This window comes from Camelus ferus, chromosome 15 (genome assembly GCF_009834535.1).
Source record: "Camelus ferus isolate YT-003-E chromosome 15, BCGSAC_Cfer_1.0, whole genome shotgun sequence".
NCBI classification, from domain to species: Eukaryota; Metazoa; Chordata; class Mammalia; order Artiodactyla; family Camelidae; genus Camelus; species Camelus ferus.
This window is the reverse complement of record NC_045710.1, coordinates 22,863,634-22,877,937: the sequence shown is the minus strand read 5'-3', so window position 1 is coordinate 22,877,937 and position 14,304 is coordinate 22,863,634. Positions and strand designations below refer to the sequence as shown.

Genomic DNA, 14,304 nt, shown 5'->3' with positions numbered 1-14,304 from the left:
AAACTCCTGTGGGATGTTTTTTTTCCCTCTTCTCACCTTACAGCACTTTCTCTGTACCTCCCCTTTGCAAACACATTTCATCGTATTCGTGTATGTCATCCCTAGCCTGCTATGTTGTCTACCATCCATCCGACAAGATGAGAAACCCAGTCTTACTCATCTCTGTATCCTCGAAGCAATGCATGTTGTGCAAACTACAAGGTAAGAAATATCTCACATTTAGATATTGCCCACACTGGGAAGATCTCGTCCACACCCCCCTCCATGAAGCCTTCTCCCACCAGGAGGGCACACACTGGTCTCTCACTTTTCTGAACTTGCACACTGTGCCTAGAAGTTAGCACCACACCAGAGAGCTCTTGGTTTTCAGGTGTGTCACTACCTGGTCCATATATTTCTGAGGGTAGAGACTGCATTTTATACATTGTTTTAACTAATGCACAGACTGAGAACACAATAGCTTTTTCTCTATTCTCTGATGTTTATTCTTATCAACACATCCCTTGTTTAAAAAAATAATAAACCCAACAACAAACAACAACAGGCCAATACAGAAGGATACACCTTGAAGATACAAGTCTCTTCTGCCTCAGCACCATCCTCCTTCCCCAGAAAAATCCAAGACAGAGGTTGGTATTCTTCTGGATCTTCGTCCATGCACATGCATGTGTGTGTGCAAGTAATAGTACTGAATATTTTTGATAGGCTCATTAAAGTACAAAGTATGATCATGCATTAAATCATCTAAATTAATTACAACTAAGTTACTTTGAATTCTATTACACGAACGTGTGAGAAATTAATTGTCCTTTTTTTACAAAAGCAATACCCACTAATAGGAGATCATGCTTAATCATCAAAAGCATTTTCTTTTCTTTTTCACTTGAACTTAATTTCTCCATCTGATTAAGGGGTAAAATTGCCTGCCTCCCTTCTAAACTGCTACACAACAATGCAATCACAAGTGAATTTTGACTCTATGACAAATGCCTTTCTAATTATTAACGCTGTTTCCTCAGTCCATGTAAGGAAAGGTAGAATTATCTAATAGAAAGACGTTTTGCATCATTTTTAATTTAATTTTCTGAGGCATTGCCTCACTTTCATTCTTTTCCTATCACTCAGCTAATGAAGTCAGTCTATATTTCAATTAGCTGTCCCTTATCTGCTGTCAGCAGTGAGTGAGTCAGAGTTGGCAGCATACTCTTCCCTTTTCTAGACATGGGAATTTAGACAGAGCCGGTCAGAGAGACTACCCTTTTAAGAGAACATACACAGAAGATGCTCAACTCTTAAAAACCATACCTATAAACTAACTCCTAACCCCAAATCTTCTACAGGAGAAGGGCGAGTGTGACACAGATAAAGAAAGCTCAGTCTATTTTCTACTAGAAAATAAAAGTGCCTTGTTCTATTTGCCAAGAATCGCTTACTAGAAAATTTGAGGCATTAATAAAAAAGGAACTTGAAGCCTTGCTTTAGACAGTTCCTAGATTCTGTCTCCTGATTACAGTACTTAATACAGAATGCTCCGATTGAGAAGTCACACAAGTCAGTAACCTCCCAGAAGGCAGGGAGCTTAGTGTACTCAAAAGAAACTCAATAAATGTTTGCCGAGTTATTCCACTATATAAGTAGGGAAACTGATAATCAGAGAAATTCACTAGCCTAAGGTGACACAGTTGGTAAGTGGCTAAGCCAGACAAATTCTGGTCTGATTCCAAAGCCAAGACTATTTCACTCAACATTTACATTATTACCAATACTAGTCTATATACTTCGCAGGTTAGGGGGTAGGGGAAAATCATCTTCCTGATACATTTCTTAGGAGTCAGTCTACTCAAAATTAATTTAAAAGGTTAAGATTAACTTGGATAAGTGTGTGACACTTCTTTATCATTTTATTCTCATTTATCAAAGAAGTCTTTTTTTTTCTTAATTTAATTTTTTTCAAAGAAGTCACTTTTAATCATCATCATTTAGAGAATGATATATTAAAGACCCAAAGGGAAAAAAAAACAGTAACGTTTCAACTGAAAGACAAGGTTTCAGTATGGAACAATCTCTGCATGCTGATGTAGAACAAGAAAATAGTGTTTTAAGCAGAAATCGAAAGTTCTTAAGCATCTGCCAAGAAATTCAGGTAACTAATTTCTCCAGCCCTACCAGGTATCACATCCACATCCAGCATTTAACATGTTTATTTGTTCTCCTGAGCTGTTGCTAGTATATGTACCTTTTTCCAAATGATCCTTAACGTACTTGCTAATGAAAATTTTCCACGAACAAAACTTCAGACTGTATCGCTAACTCATTAATGACCATCAGTCTCACTAGAAAGAAAATAATCCATTTGGCAGCCTCATGCCTTGGTGATACTTTCTTAGAGACAAGTACTACTCAGTCTATAAGATTATTTAACTCAGATCAATTTGGAAAACATTTTTTTACTGAAGCTAACATCACTAAAAAAAAAAATCAAAGATAAGGCCTTCTACCTGCTAGGATATGTTGAAACCGATCCATTAAAAACACTTCTGGTACAACTGATTCCAAGCCCTCTGGCTCTCAGGTGAGTTGCCAAAAGAGGCATGATTCCCTTCTTACCTCTTCTGTGTCTAAACATAACTGCTTAGGAAAGTAAGCCTTTATACGGTACAGATCAAGGCCAGTTTGCCCACAGAAATACTGTGTTCCTTAAACTTTTTCAGCTAACACTTGTAAATTAGGAGAGTTCACGTAACATTTAGATTCACTATTTCTGGAAATTTGAGGTCTTCAGGCCCAAGCTGCAGCTGTCAGAAGAGGAGTCAGACAGCTACAGCCTGTGGGCCAAATCCAGCATGCCACCTGTTTACCTACAGCCTGAGAACCAAGAGTGGTGCTTACATTTTAAATCACTGCAAAACAAACAAATAAACAAACAAACAAACGGAAAATACTTTGTGGCATGTGAAAAGTATATGAAATGTAAATTTTGGTGTCCCTAAATAAAGCTTTATTGGTACACAGGCACACCCATTCATTTACATTCCACCCACAGCTGCTCTCACAGTACAAGGCAGAGTTGAACAGTTAGTTGCACAGAGCCTGCACACTGCACAGCTGACAACCTTCACTAATCCTCAAAGACTTTCCTTGCATCTCTCTTGTGGCTTCTGTCCCCTCCCACTGCGTATTAGCTTCTGTGAGTATGGGTGCTTTTCTCACTAATTTATATGGGCCCTAAAGACACCATATGACAGATATGCTCTTCTAAATCCAAACCACATCATGAAACAAAGTAGGATGTGAGCCAAGAAACAGTAATTAAGATGCACAGCAAGTGCTTTATTTCTGGCTATTATTCAGCATCCCTACAGGAATTTCATAAAAGACTCTGAAGGATGTTTTTAAACCTATGTGTATTATTCAGAGAATGAACATTTACACATGTGCACACATACATACAACACATATACAATCCTATTAAAGAGGCTTGGTGTCTCATTTTATATTAGATGAATCTCTGGAGGAGTGACAGTTTTTGCTTATTTTCATCAGATTTTAAAATTAAATATCTAAAGAAGACTTAGAAAACAAATATACCAAGACACTGTCCGCATCACACCTAAAGTTTGAGGCTAATCAGCACAAGAGACACACCTGAGTATGAATCTCCTGCTCCTTTTCTTCCCTTACCTGAATAGCTGTCAGTTTATGTCTTACAGTCACTAGGATAATTCGTGCTAACAACAGCAGTATGGGCTTCGAGGTCAGGCTGTAGATCGATTCACCATCTAGAATGAGCAGACTCAGAACAACTGCATCCAGTCCTCTGACCTGGAAAAAAAATTTGAAGCTAAAATGATATAACTTAACAAAATATTAATTTTTATGTATCTTACAAGATACGTACTTTCCAGTTAATCAGCTTTGAAACAGGCACTGGCCTGTTACAGAGCAACTGGCACTGGACCAACACAGCATCATGAATGCTCTTAGCAGTCTACAATTCCAGCCTGCCCTGACACATGGCCACCCATCCGCTCGCACTTTAGAGGAGCAGGGTAATCAAGAAAGTGCTACTATTGAAGAGGCACGATGACTTCATAGATTTACATACAACAGAAAGTAGTCAAAGTGATCACTTTGAGATGAGAAATATGTCTACCTGTTTTAGCACAAATTTAGATTATTATCTTCTGAATGAAATCCCTGAAGATAAACAAGTGATTTAACAGGGCAACAAGTAACAAATTATACAAAGAGATTGTCCATGATATACTACTTGAGTAGCATTACCTCTGAAAATCAAAGCCAGGGGTTGGTTACTAAACATCCTACTCTTCAACTCTAAGTTCTCTGGAAACAGCATCATAAGGCAAATAATAAATAAATGAGTGAATGCATGAATAAACAAATAAATAAATTTTTCTTCCTGGATTTAACTTGCATCATCATCATTAAAAAATTAAATAGTTTTCTATCTCCTGCTTAGACAAAGCAGCCTCTGCCTAACGCTGTGCTGACTTCTAAATGTGCTTCCAGAGGTTCTGGGAAATGGCTCATTTCTAAAGAGGACTGATTAATTAAATTAAAACAGACAAAACAAAGGTTATATCTCCCTGAGGGAACAATTCCCCAGTCAAGAGAGCACAGACATATAAAAATATCTATCAGAACAGTGAAAAAAAAGTCACTGGAAGCTTGAGATAAATTTAATGTAAAAAACCAGATTACTAGGAGATCAACTTTTGTGTGTAAGAGGTGACCTACTCAGACATGGACCCTCAGTGCTATTGTGCTGAGGCTGGTTAGCACCAGAGGCCGGAAAACAGTGCTAAAAGTGCCAACGCCGCAAGTCAGAGGCAGGGAAAATTAATTCAGCTTTGGTGCCTATACTCCATGACCATAAAGTATATTCACAAATATCTGTGCTTCACAAGAACTAAGAAACATAAATCAGCACAGGAGAATGACAACTAGAAAATTCTGATGCGCCACTCCCCAGTTTAAAAACTTCAACTCCCTGTATCTTCCATATTCTCAGATTACTGGCAAAGCATATAAATTGAATAATCATCTCAAAAACAACCTGATATTACTAAGGAGAGCTGAACATGCATACACCCTAGAGCACAGCAACTCCACTCTCAGATACACGCACCACAGCAAAGCTTCCCCGTGCTGGGAAGGGTTTACAAGGGTGTCAAAATAATGATCCCCTCAGTCCTTGGGGTGCCCAACTACAGCCTGGGCACCAGAAGAAACAGCCTTCTCCACTTAGCGTACTACACCAAACAAATAGTACCCTTCTTAAGTAGGATGTGCTTGGAACTCTTGCAAGTGACTCCCAGAGGATGCATTCCCAACAGCATTGTACATAGTATATTGCAAAAAATGGAAATAACTCATCTGGCCATCAAGAGTAAAACGGATATATAAATTGTGGTATATTCATACAGTTGGAATACTATACAAGAGTAAAAAATGCATAATTGTATAATTGCAAAAATATACCACTGAGCAAAAGCAAGTCACAGAAGAGACCAGCTCAAATGCTCTCCCCAGTCCAGGCCCTCGATGGCCACTGTGATTGCAGAGGGACTCAACATCGGGGGAACGGCAGTCAGGAAGCCCTGCTCTACAACACTGATGTCGGAAGCCAGGGGACTGATTTAGCTAACCAGGGAAAGCCCAATCCTAAAAATGTAATGGGAAAGTACATTTCCAGGTAAGTGATGCATATGTTTTTAAGTGCCAAAATCTTAGGGATTTTATTTTAACCACTGTGGATGAAAATTTCTGTAAAATATAGATTAAATTCCCTTCTTAGACATAAGATACAGAAGAGCTTTTAACCTTTCAATAATGATTTAGGGCCAGCATTATGAATCTCAATTTTTCTCTTACAGTATAACATCATGACTCAGTAAACTGACATGCACAGAAGTAACTGTTACGGCTTCAGATTACGGCTGCCTCTGTGCTTCTATTCCCACCCACCAGTAAGTGACTTTTATCTCTAACAACTCATTTTCCCTTCATTTGCTACTTCTAATTCTGAGAAACCTGGGAAGAGTAAACATGTGCCTTTAGCTGCATAAGCTCTGAGTGCTAAGGGGCCCTTTTTTCCAGGCCGAGTGATTGGTAGTTATGCTCCAGTTCTCTCGGGTGTCTGGGTAAACCAGTTACCATACTTCATTTTAGGTAGCACGTCATACTCACCAAGCCCTGCGGATATGTTCTCAAACACTCTGGAGGAATTCAAACTGCACGCTCTACTGACGACCCACCAATGCAGGTCAATAGTTTATCTTCACATACAGATAATAAGTCGTTATTACCATGGAGCAACTCTGCACCACTTTAAGGATATACAAATAAGTGTATTTGTTATATAAAGGAAACTGTCCCTGGGAATTGTTCTTAAACACAGCAGCAAAACTTTCCCGCAACAAAATCAAACAGGTCTCCAGATTTGCTGCTTTGCCAGAGCAGATCTTTATGTAACTGTGGTAACACATGTGGCTGCCTGCACTTTCATAAAAAGAGCAGCGATCAGAGCTCCACAGAGTGCAGATTGTCTGAAGAGGGGTCTTAGACCGACAATGGAACTTTTGGAGTTATGTGAAAATCTGATCCATGAATAAGCATTCTTAGTAGGTGTGATACAAGCTATAATGTCATGTTTCTTCCCTACCTACTATTAACTCCCATTTATAAAGAACTGTTCTTAAAGAATAAACAACACAATAATACCTATATTTGACATTTCCAAGAAGCATACCTCACTGAAGTGCTGGAACAAAACAGGTGGCAAAAAATCCTGAAGGTGTAAATCAAGAGGAGGCCCCGTCCAGTTACTCTGAACGAAAAGTTGCAAACTGCTCACACCAAGTAGGAATATCAGCTGTTGTCTGCATATAACAATAGTTAAAGAAAATATAAGAAAGAACAGTTGAAGAAATAACCATGAAACACTAGCACTGTATAACCACAAACATACTACTATTTCATTTCTATTTTATTAAAAAAAAGTAAGATATCCACCAACATTTATTGAGATTATCTCAGAGGATTATAAAAAAAATTCTGAAACCTACACAATTTAGGTCTGCAATGTCCAGTATTATCACCATGAACTACATACAGCTCTTATAAATTTAAATTAATTACAGTTAAATAAAATTCCAAATTCAGTCCCTCAGTCACACTGTCCACATTTCAAGTGCTCAACAGCCGAATGTGGTTACACAAAGTTGTTTTCAAATATTTTACTGATCCTGTACTACCAACTGGTAGAACAAAAAATACCCTAGAAGTTTCACTTGAACCTATTTTTTTTTTCCAGTCCTACTTTGGCTTAAGATAGGAATGGGTAAGCTCATTCTGTAATGGGAGAGACCATAAATATTTTAGGCTTTGCAGGTCACATGTGTTTCGTTTTTTACAATCCTTTAAAAATGGAAACATCACTCTTAGGCACTTTGGCCTTGACCCACCAGCCATAATTTGCTGACTCCTGGATTAAGACAAAAACAGGGAGGGATTCAACTCTAACAAATAACAGCCAGAGAACCTGGACCTTCATGCTGAAGAAAAAGGAAAAGCCGTCATCCCCTTCTCCCCATACCCACTAGGCCCTGCCTCAAAGGGAAGATTCTTTAAGGAAAAAAAATCGAACCTACAAGCCTATGGCAGCCAGAACATAACACTCTGGGTACAGCACAACTGAGAGCGGAACGAAGGATGAGCAGAAAACAGGTGAAACAAGAGCCTGTTGGTAGTCAGAAGTTAGGCAACTTGGGGAAACGGGTGTGCAGAAGACCTTAAAGCCTTCATATAAGCGTCATAACTAAAACTCAAAATCCTTAAGGTGAACAGAGAATCCAGTTTAATTTCAAATACCTCAAAAGGAGGCAACTGAAATGTCTCTTCTCAGCTCTGTGACAAGCTGGAATTCTGGTCTACTAGTAAGTAATGCATTTGTGTGTACATGTGTGTTTTCACATGTACCACACAAAGCTAATGGCTATGATACTGCACACCCATCTGACAACAAAATAATAATCAAGAATGACATTGGAGGAATGTAAACTACTAGTAAACCAGAAAAACGAAAATGAACGATACTAATTTTTAAAGTAAAATAAAACGTCTATAGTAACATTCTTTTGTGAACTCCTTAGGGATACAGATTTTGTCTTATTTATCTTCACAACCTCAACACCTAGCCCAATACTTGACTGGTTGAAGAACTAAATGAAGCCATTCCCTAGAAATAATGGTAAAACAAAACTGCATGTGTTTTAAAGATAACAAAACTTGATGTGGTTGCCACAGATGGTAGAGGGAAAAAAAGGTATATTAACAAATTTACAACAGTAAAATATAAGCCACTAAAAACTTAGGTTACACTGCTGGTAACAATCTGTTATACTTAATCCTATAAAATTACATAAACGTCAATGGAAGAAGGTAACCCAAAGGTTCCATAATAAAAACATTAAAGATAACAATTCAAAACATAGTAAGAGCAGTTACGATTATCACTCAGCAATCTAGAAATAGCAAAATGGCTAGTGCACACTCTCAAGTTAAAAGGAAATAAAGTCTGAAGTTTTTCCGATGAGTAAAATCCATCAGACCTAACCATTTGGGAGTTTAGTTGGTTAACGGCTACCACCCAGTCATATGCCAGTGTTATATACGAAACTCATATCCTACAACACTTTACCTTTTTATTCTGGATGGTCCCCTGGAGAGAAGCTCTTACACAGATTATTCGGTCCATCATGAATCCTGACTAAACCTAAAGCCAGGTTTTGAATAACTGCAAAAATCAGTGCCTTACACTCTCAAGGCACTATTAAATGAATTCAGGATCTGTTTCTCTATGAAAATTTCATATAAAATTCTACCTTTTGGTTTTGTCCAAATCTGTTGAGTAATCCAGAAATGTTACTATCTGCTTCTCTAGGTAGTTGTCAATCTTTTCTTCAGTTACCGTTGTTGAATTAAAAATATTTTGAGTCAATGAATTTAAGAATATGGCCTCACAGTTCCCTTCTAGAAGCAACTGCAGGAAAGATCCACTCTCTGTAATATAAAAACATTAAGCCAATAATCCAAAGAACAATTATTTTCATACTGTTAAGGGTAACACTATTATTATTTTAGTATGCCAAAAAATGTATATAATTAGAACCCTTTATATACATTAATCACAAAACACTGAGCAAATCCCCGTCATTATACACACACCATTTCTCCTGAAATTTGGAGCTCATCCATACCATGAGCAGCAAGGCAGATATTAGACCCAAAAATAATACTCCTCATTAGCAAGTATCATCATCCTTCTGCAGGGAATTCAAAAGGATTCCTACTGACAACAGAAAAGTTTCCTTAGTCAGAACGTTTCCTTTCACAATCTGGCTCCTCCTACCGCCACTGTACTCCCTGATGAAAAGTTGGTTCACTTACTCTTCCACTGATACCCCAAAACACATGCCTGCCTCCACACTTTTACACTTGTGATTTCTCATGGGGAACTCTTCCATTTGTCAGTCTTACTCTTTAATCAAAAATCAGATCAAGATGGACTTTTTCCATAAGACTTTTCCAGACCCAGACTTTAATAATTACCTCTCTCCCAAAGCACCTACTGTGTATACATACAAACATGGGTACGCGTGTGCGTACCCATACACACATATACAGGGCAATTATATACTGTCCTAAATTGTTATTTCTCTTATATGTCCAACCCAAATCCCACAACCAGATGTGCCTATACCCCACTAGTAAATAAATGTGCCTTTTAATTCTTTATCTCTCCGGTAAATGTGCTTTGGTTACGAGATTACATCTTTGCTGCCCCGTTTCAGCTTCTGTGCTTACCAGCTTTGTGGCCTTGAATAAATTACTTAACCAATCTGTACTTAAATGTCTTCATCTGCAAAATGAGAATAAAAGTAGTGTCTACCTTACATGTCTATTATAAAAATTAGATGACTGAATAAATGTTAAAGGATTAGAAAAATGTTATTACTGAACTCGGGAGATGAGAAGTTTGGGGTAAAGACATGCAGAGAGCCTAAGGACCACGGCCCCCATGTCAAGGATGCAATAACTCAAAGCCTTAAGGAATCAGCTAGATTTTGGTAAGAAAAAAATAAAACCAGGAGGGATGAAAACTCAGCCGCCGACACCCCTTCTCCCCACAGTCCCCACGCTGGCTTAAGTTCCTCCCTGGCAGGTGAACCCCTCTCACCCGAACCGGCGACTCCCTCCTGCTTCCACCGCTGCCTCTCAGTCTCAGTAGAGAAGCCCCTCAGAACTGCCAGCTCCGGGGTCCACATCACCCCAGACATCGCTGCAGCCAAAACAGGTTCCTACGACGGTCACACAGGCGTCAATAAAAAAAAAGTGAAAGGAGGAGTCTCCAATGACGCCGTAGACTAGTGGCGACAGTTCCTGTGAGTACAGCAACAGCCCTAGAACCCCATGTGAGGATACCGGCAGAAGGAGGCGGCCATGACGGCAGCGCGGGGAACCCTGGGAAACACACGCACACTCTCTGGCGCCGCTTCCGCCTAGGAGCCCAACCCGAGTCTTTGGCACTGAGCATGCCCAGTGGGGATGCCCCGCCCCGAGCGGGGAATGGGCAGTGTTTGGAGGGGGGTGCTAACTCGCCCCAGGCGCGCTGCGGGGAGCGGCAGCAACAGTGGAAGGCGTGGAGTCCTCCTTTACCGCCCCGGGGGGGAGACTGGTTAAAATGCTGCTCAAAGTCTTGCCTCACCGTGGTTTAAGTTGAAAGTCCGTGGCTTTGAGTCCTAAAACTTTTTTGGGTCAGAACTCTCCCGACTACTGATGAACGCAAAAGCACGTGGGCCTTTACTGCCAACATTGGGGTACCATTTCAGGGAATTGGAGACCCCGTGGAGTCCGCGAACCCCAGGTTAAGAACCTGGTCAGCAGAGAAGACTTTTTTATTCCTGAATGAATTGAAGAGTAAGAAAGTATCTGGTTTTGACGCTGCCACTACATAAATCAGGAGTGGGTGGGACATCTGGCCCGGCTGCTGGTGCAGAGCAGCTTTTGGAGGACTAGACTCCAGAGCGCTGCAAAAACCTGCCGGCCCTGCGTGGCTGCTGCCCAGCACAAAGCTGCGCCTTATTCGCATGTCCTTTAATCTTCGTGGCCCCATACCTAGGCCGAAACCGAGCTCTGAGAGCCGGCCTTGGTGGGGCCTGCACTGTTGAGTATGCCTACCATACATGATCCAGTAGAAAGCTGCAGGGTGACTCTGACCACACGGGACTCAAAAGGAATCAAGTGCTGTTCTGGCAGAGCCTCCTCCAGGACCAGCTCCAAGGCAGGAAGCTGAATAATTCTTAATTCACTTTCTTCCGTAAAATCCAGAGCCCCTCCAGACTTTGGAAAAGGTGCTCAGCTCATCTCAGCCGCTGCCAGCGGATGCCAAAGGGAGCCAGACCCGAGCTGGGAGGGAAAAACAGATGCCCTGGAATGTTTTCTCACTGAGAAGTAATTGAAAAGTATTTGTGCAGAGAACAGTATTTGATCCGTGGGTCTATATGGTTTTTGAAGCAGAAAATCCAGCGCTGTGGAAACTATTTAGACAGTTGTTAAAGATCAACAGTTGCAGAAACACACTGACCACTACACCAAGTTCCTCATTTGTGTGTAGAGCCCCAATGACCCACAGGGTGAACTTGGAGCTTTCACTTTAATTCAAAGTTTATGTTTTAAATGTGATTTTTGATAACATGATACTAATTAAATCTGCTAATTTCCCTTGAAGCAACATGGACTTCAGTAATAAAGGGGAAAGAAAAAAATATAATCTCAATGTTTAAAAATACTGAGTGGAAACTGAGTTGGTGGGTGAGATATGTCCACTTTAAGATCAGTGTAGAGCCTGGCCTGGAAGGTGTGGGGAACCTGGATGTTACTATTTATGAATCTTTTTATCTTGTGCTGGTCAGATTTCTCAGGGACTCTTTAAAAATCTCCTACCTGGATGGTGTCTGGTTGACAGAATTCCAGAGCCAAGTGGAGCAAGAAGCCAGGAGTCTCAGAATTCAGGACCCAGTCTGTGTATTGGACCCTCTCCAGACCACCACAGAGGTGGTGGTGGGGAAGCAGTGGTTCTGGATGCCAACTGCCTGACGCAGCTGTGCAACAGTCCTCTTCATTCTAGCCCCTCCTCCTTCCACCCCATAATCTTCAGTCCCAGAGGCATCTCGTGCTCCTAGTTCCTGAGTCTCTCAGGGATTCTTCAGCGGAGATAAAAGTTGGTCTTAGCTTTCCCATTACATTTTTAGGATTGGGCTTTCCCTGGTCAGCTAAATCAGTTCCCTGGCTTCCAACATAAATGTTGTGGAAGCCATGTGGCTTAACTTCTAGTGGAAATAAAATTTTAAATGGCCCCCATGTTCAGGAATTATTGAATGTAATACTTTTACCTGATACTTCAGCTATGATTAAGATCCTGGGGCATTGTAAACTTGTCTGGAAGCCAGGGAGAATCATCCTGCCCATAATTCTGAAAGGAATGTTGCCCTTAAAGAGACCAACAGCACCAAATCTCTGTCATGGTTCAAAGAGATATTTCTCCAAATGGTAACTTAGAAAAACTGGCTAGAGAAACCCAACAGTTAGCCTCAAAAAAGGAAAAATAAGATTGGAAATTCAACAATTGTTGGTTTGATAAAAAGAGAAGCTCTGGTTTGGACCAAATAACTCAAATCCTACAGGAGACTAAAATCCCCACTCTCCACCATTGTGCGTGCATTAAACAATTAGTCTACTAACAAAATGATAGCCTTCATGAATCAGTATTGGTGATAATTAAGAAGGCCACAAAACCCGCCTACCTCACTTGTCCCAAGTATAACCCAGGGAAGACTGCTGGTTCTGCTCCCAGACATTTTAAACCGCTTACTGGACCATTTGAGGTCTGGCAAATAGGTTTCATACAACTTCCTCTGTCTAATGAAAATAAATATGGTTTGGTCCTAGTCTGTATATTTTCATACTGGACCAAATCTTCCCTTTGCAGGCAGGCTACTGCCTCTTCTTTGGCTAAAGTCTTTTGAAAAAGATTACCTGGGAAATTCTTCAAGCTTCATAGTGATCAAGACACTCATTTTACTGGCCAAGTGCTTCAGCAAGTCTATGCTTCCTGGCTGGTTTTACAACACTTTCACCATGCTTACCACTCTCAATCCTCTGGTTTAGTGAAACACATTAACAGCATTGTTAAGACTCAACTGGCAAAATTTGTAGAGGTCCTCCAAATACCTTGGGCTAAGGCATTGTCATAGGTCCTTCTATCACAAAGGAAAAGATCAATAGATGATTTTATAATAATTTGAAACTTCTATGAGAAAAATTAAAAATTAAAAGGCCATCTGGAAAAAATACAAATATGATAAAAAATCAACATTCTACCATACAAATAGTTCATTTATATTAAGACATCCTAAGATAATACACAAAAAATGGGGAAAAGGCATGAACTGATCAAAGATAAATACAAATGGCTAATAAATACAATGTTGAAAAAATCCACACTAAAGCATATTTGATGATGATAGGTAAAAATTCCAGATTAAAAGAGTATAATAGTCAATGCTGGCCAGGGAATGGGAACATTAATTGAAACTGGAAGTATGAATCAATAAAACCTCTTTGGAAAGCAACTGGTCATTAAAAATATCAAACCCTTTGACCTAATAATTCTAGGCTTCATCATAAGGAAATAAAAGATATAGACCATGTTCATTATAGCATTATTTATAATTAGCAAAACAGAAATAACCTAAATGTCCAATAGTAAGGGATTAGTTAAGTACATCCACATTATGCAGCCATTTTCTTTTTTTCTCCCCTCCCCTGGCCTACCACCCCACCACTCTCCCCCCACCATTAATTTTCTTTAATGATAAAAAAGTACATAATGTATTGTTTAAAAGTTGATAAAATTGTACATACAATATACTAATTGTATAGAAAAGAGAATTATAGAAAATAGACTAGAAGGAAAGATATCAGAAAATTGTTTAATTTCGCACTTTGTATTTTTTCAGTATCTCCCCAATTTTCCATAATGAATACATTAAATTAGAAATATTGTAAGGCAAAAACCACCCCCTACAAACTCAGTATTACTGAAACCAAGGGAACCTGAGGCCCTGCCATGTTCTGACCATCTTGCCCAAGACTGAAGCACCAGTGCAGCAGTTTGGGCCAGCCTTGCACCCTCGCTGCCTGTTCCAGCTCTGAGTATCC

The 14,304-nt window shown here is 39.8% G+C and overlaps 1 protein-coding gene across 3 annotated transcripts in view; it reads right to left on the bottom strand.

Moving 5' to 3' along the window:
* TTC27 (tetratricopeptide repeat domain 27) overlaps positions 1 to 10,562 on the bottom strand; it is a 144,032-nt gene extending 133,470 nt beyond the window's left edge. For 2 of the 3 annotated variants that reach the window (XM_032497325.1, XM_014559194.2), the window contains exons 1-4: positions 10,262 to 10,562; positions 8,907 to 9,084; positions 6,773 to 6,902; positions 3,682 to 3,822 (exon numbers count right to left, since the gene is read on the bottom strand). In XM_032497325.1, coding sequence (XP_032353216.1) covers positions 3,682 to 3,822; positions 6,773 to 6,902; positions 8,907 to 9,084; positions 10,262 to 10,361 — 549 coding nt within the window. In that variant the 5' untranslated portion in view covers positions 10,362 to 10,562. The remainder of the gene's footprint in view (positions 1 to 3,681; positions 3,823 to 6,772; positions 6,903 to 8,906; positions 9,085 to 10,261) is intronic. The other variant, XM_006184609.2, reaches the window with a different exon arrangement.
* Positions 10,563 to 14,304: the final 3,742 nt, after the last annotated feature.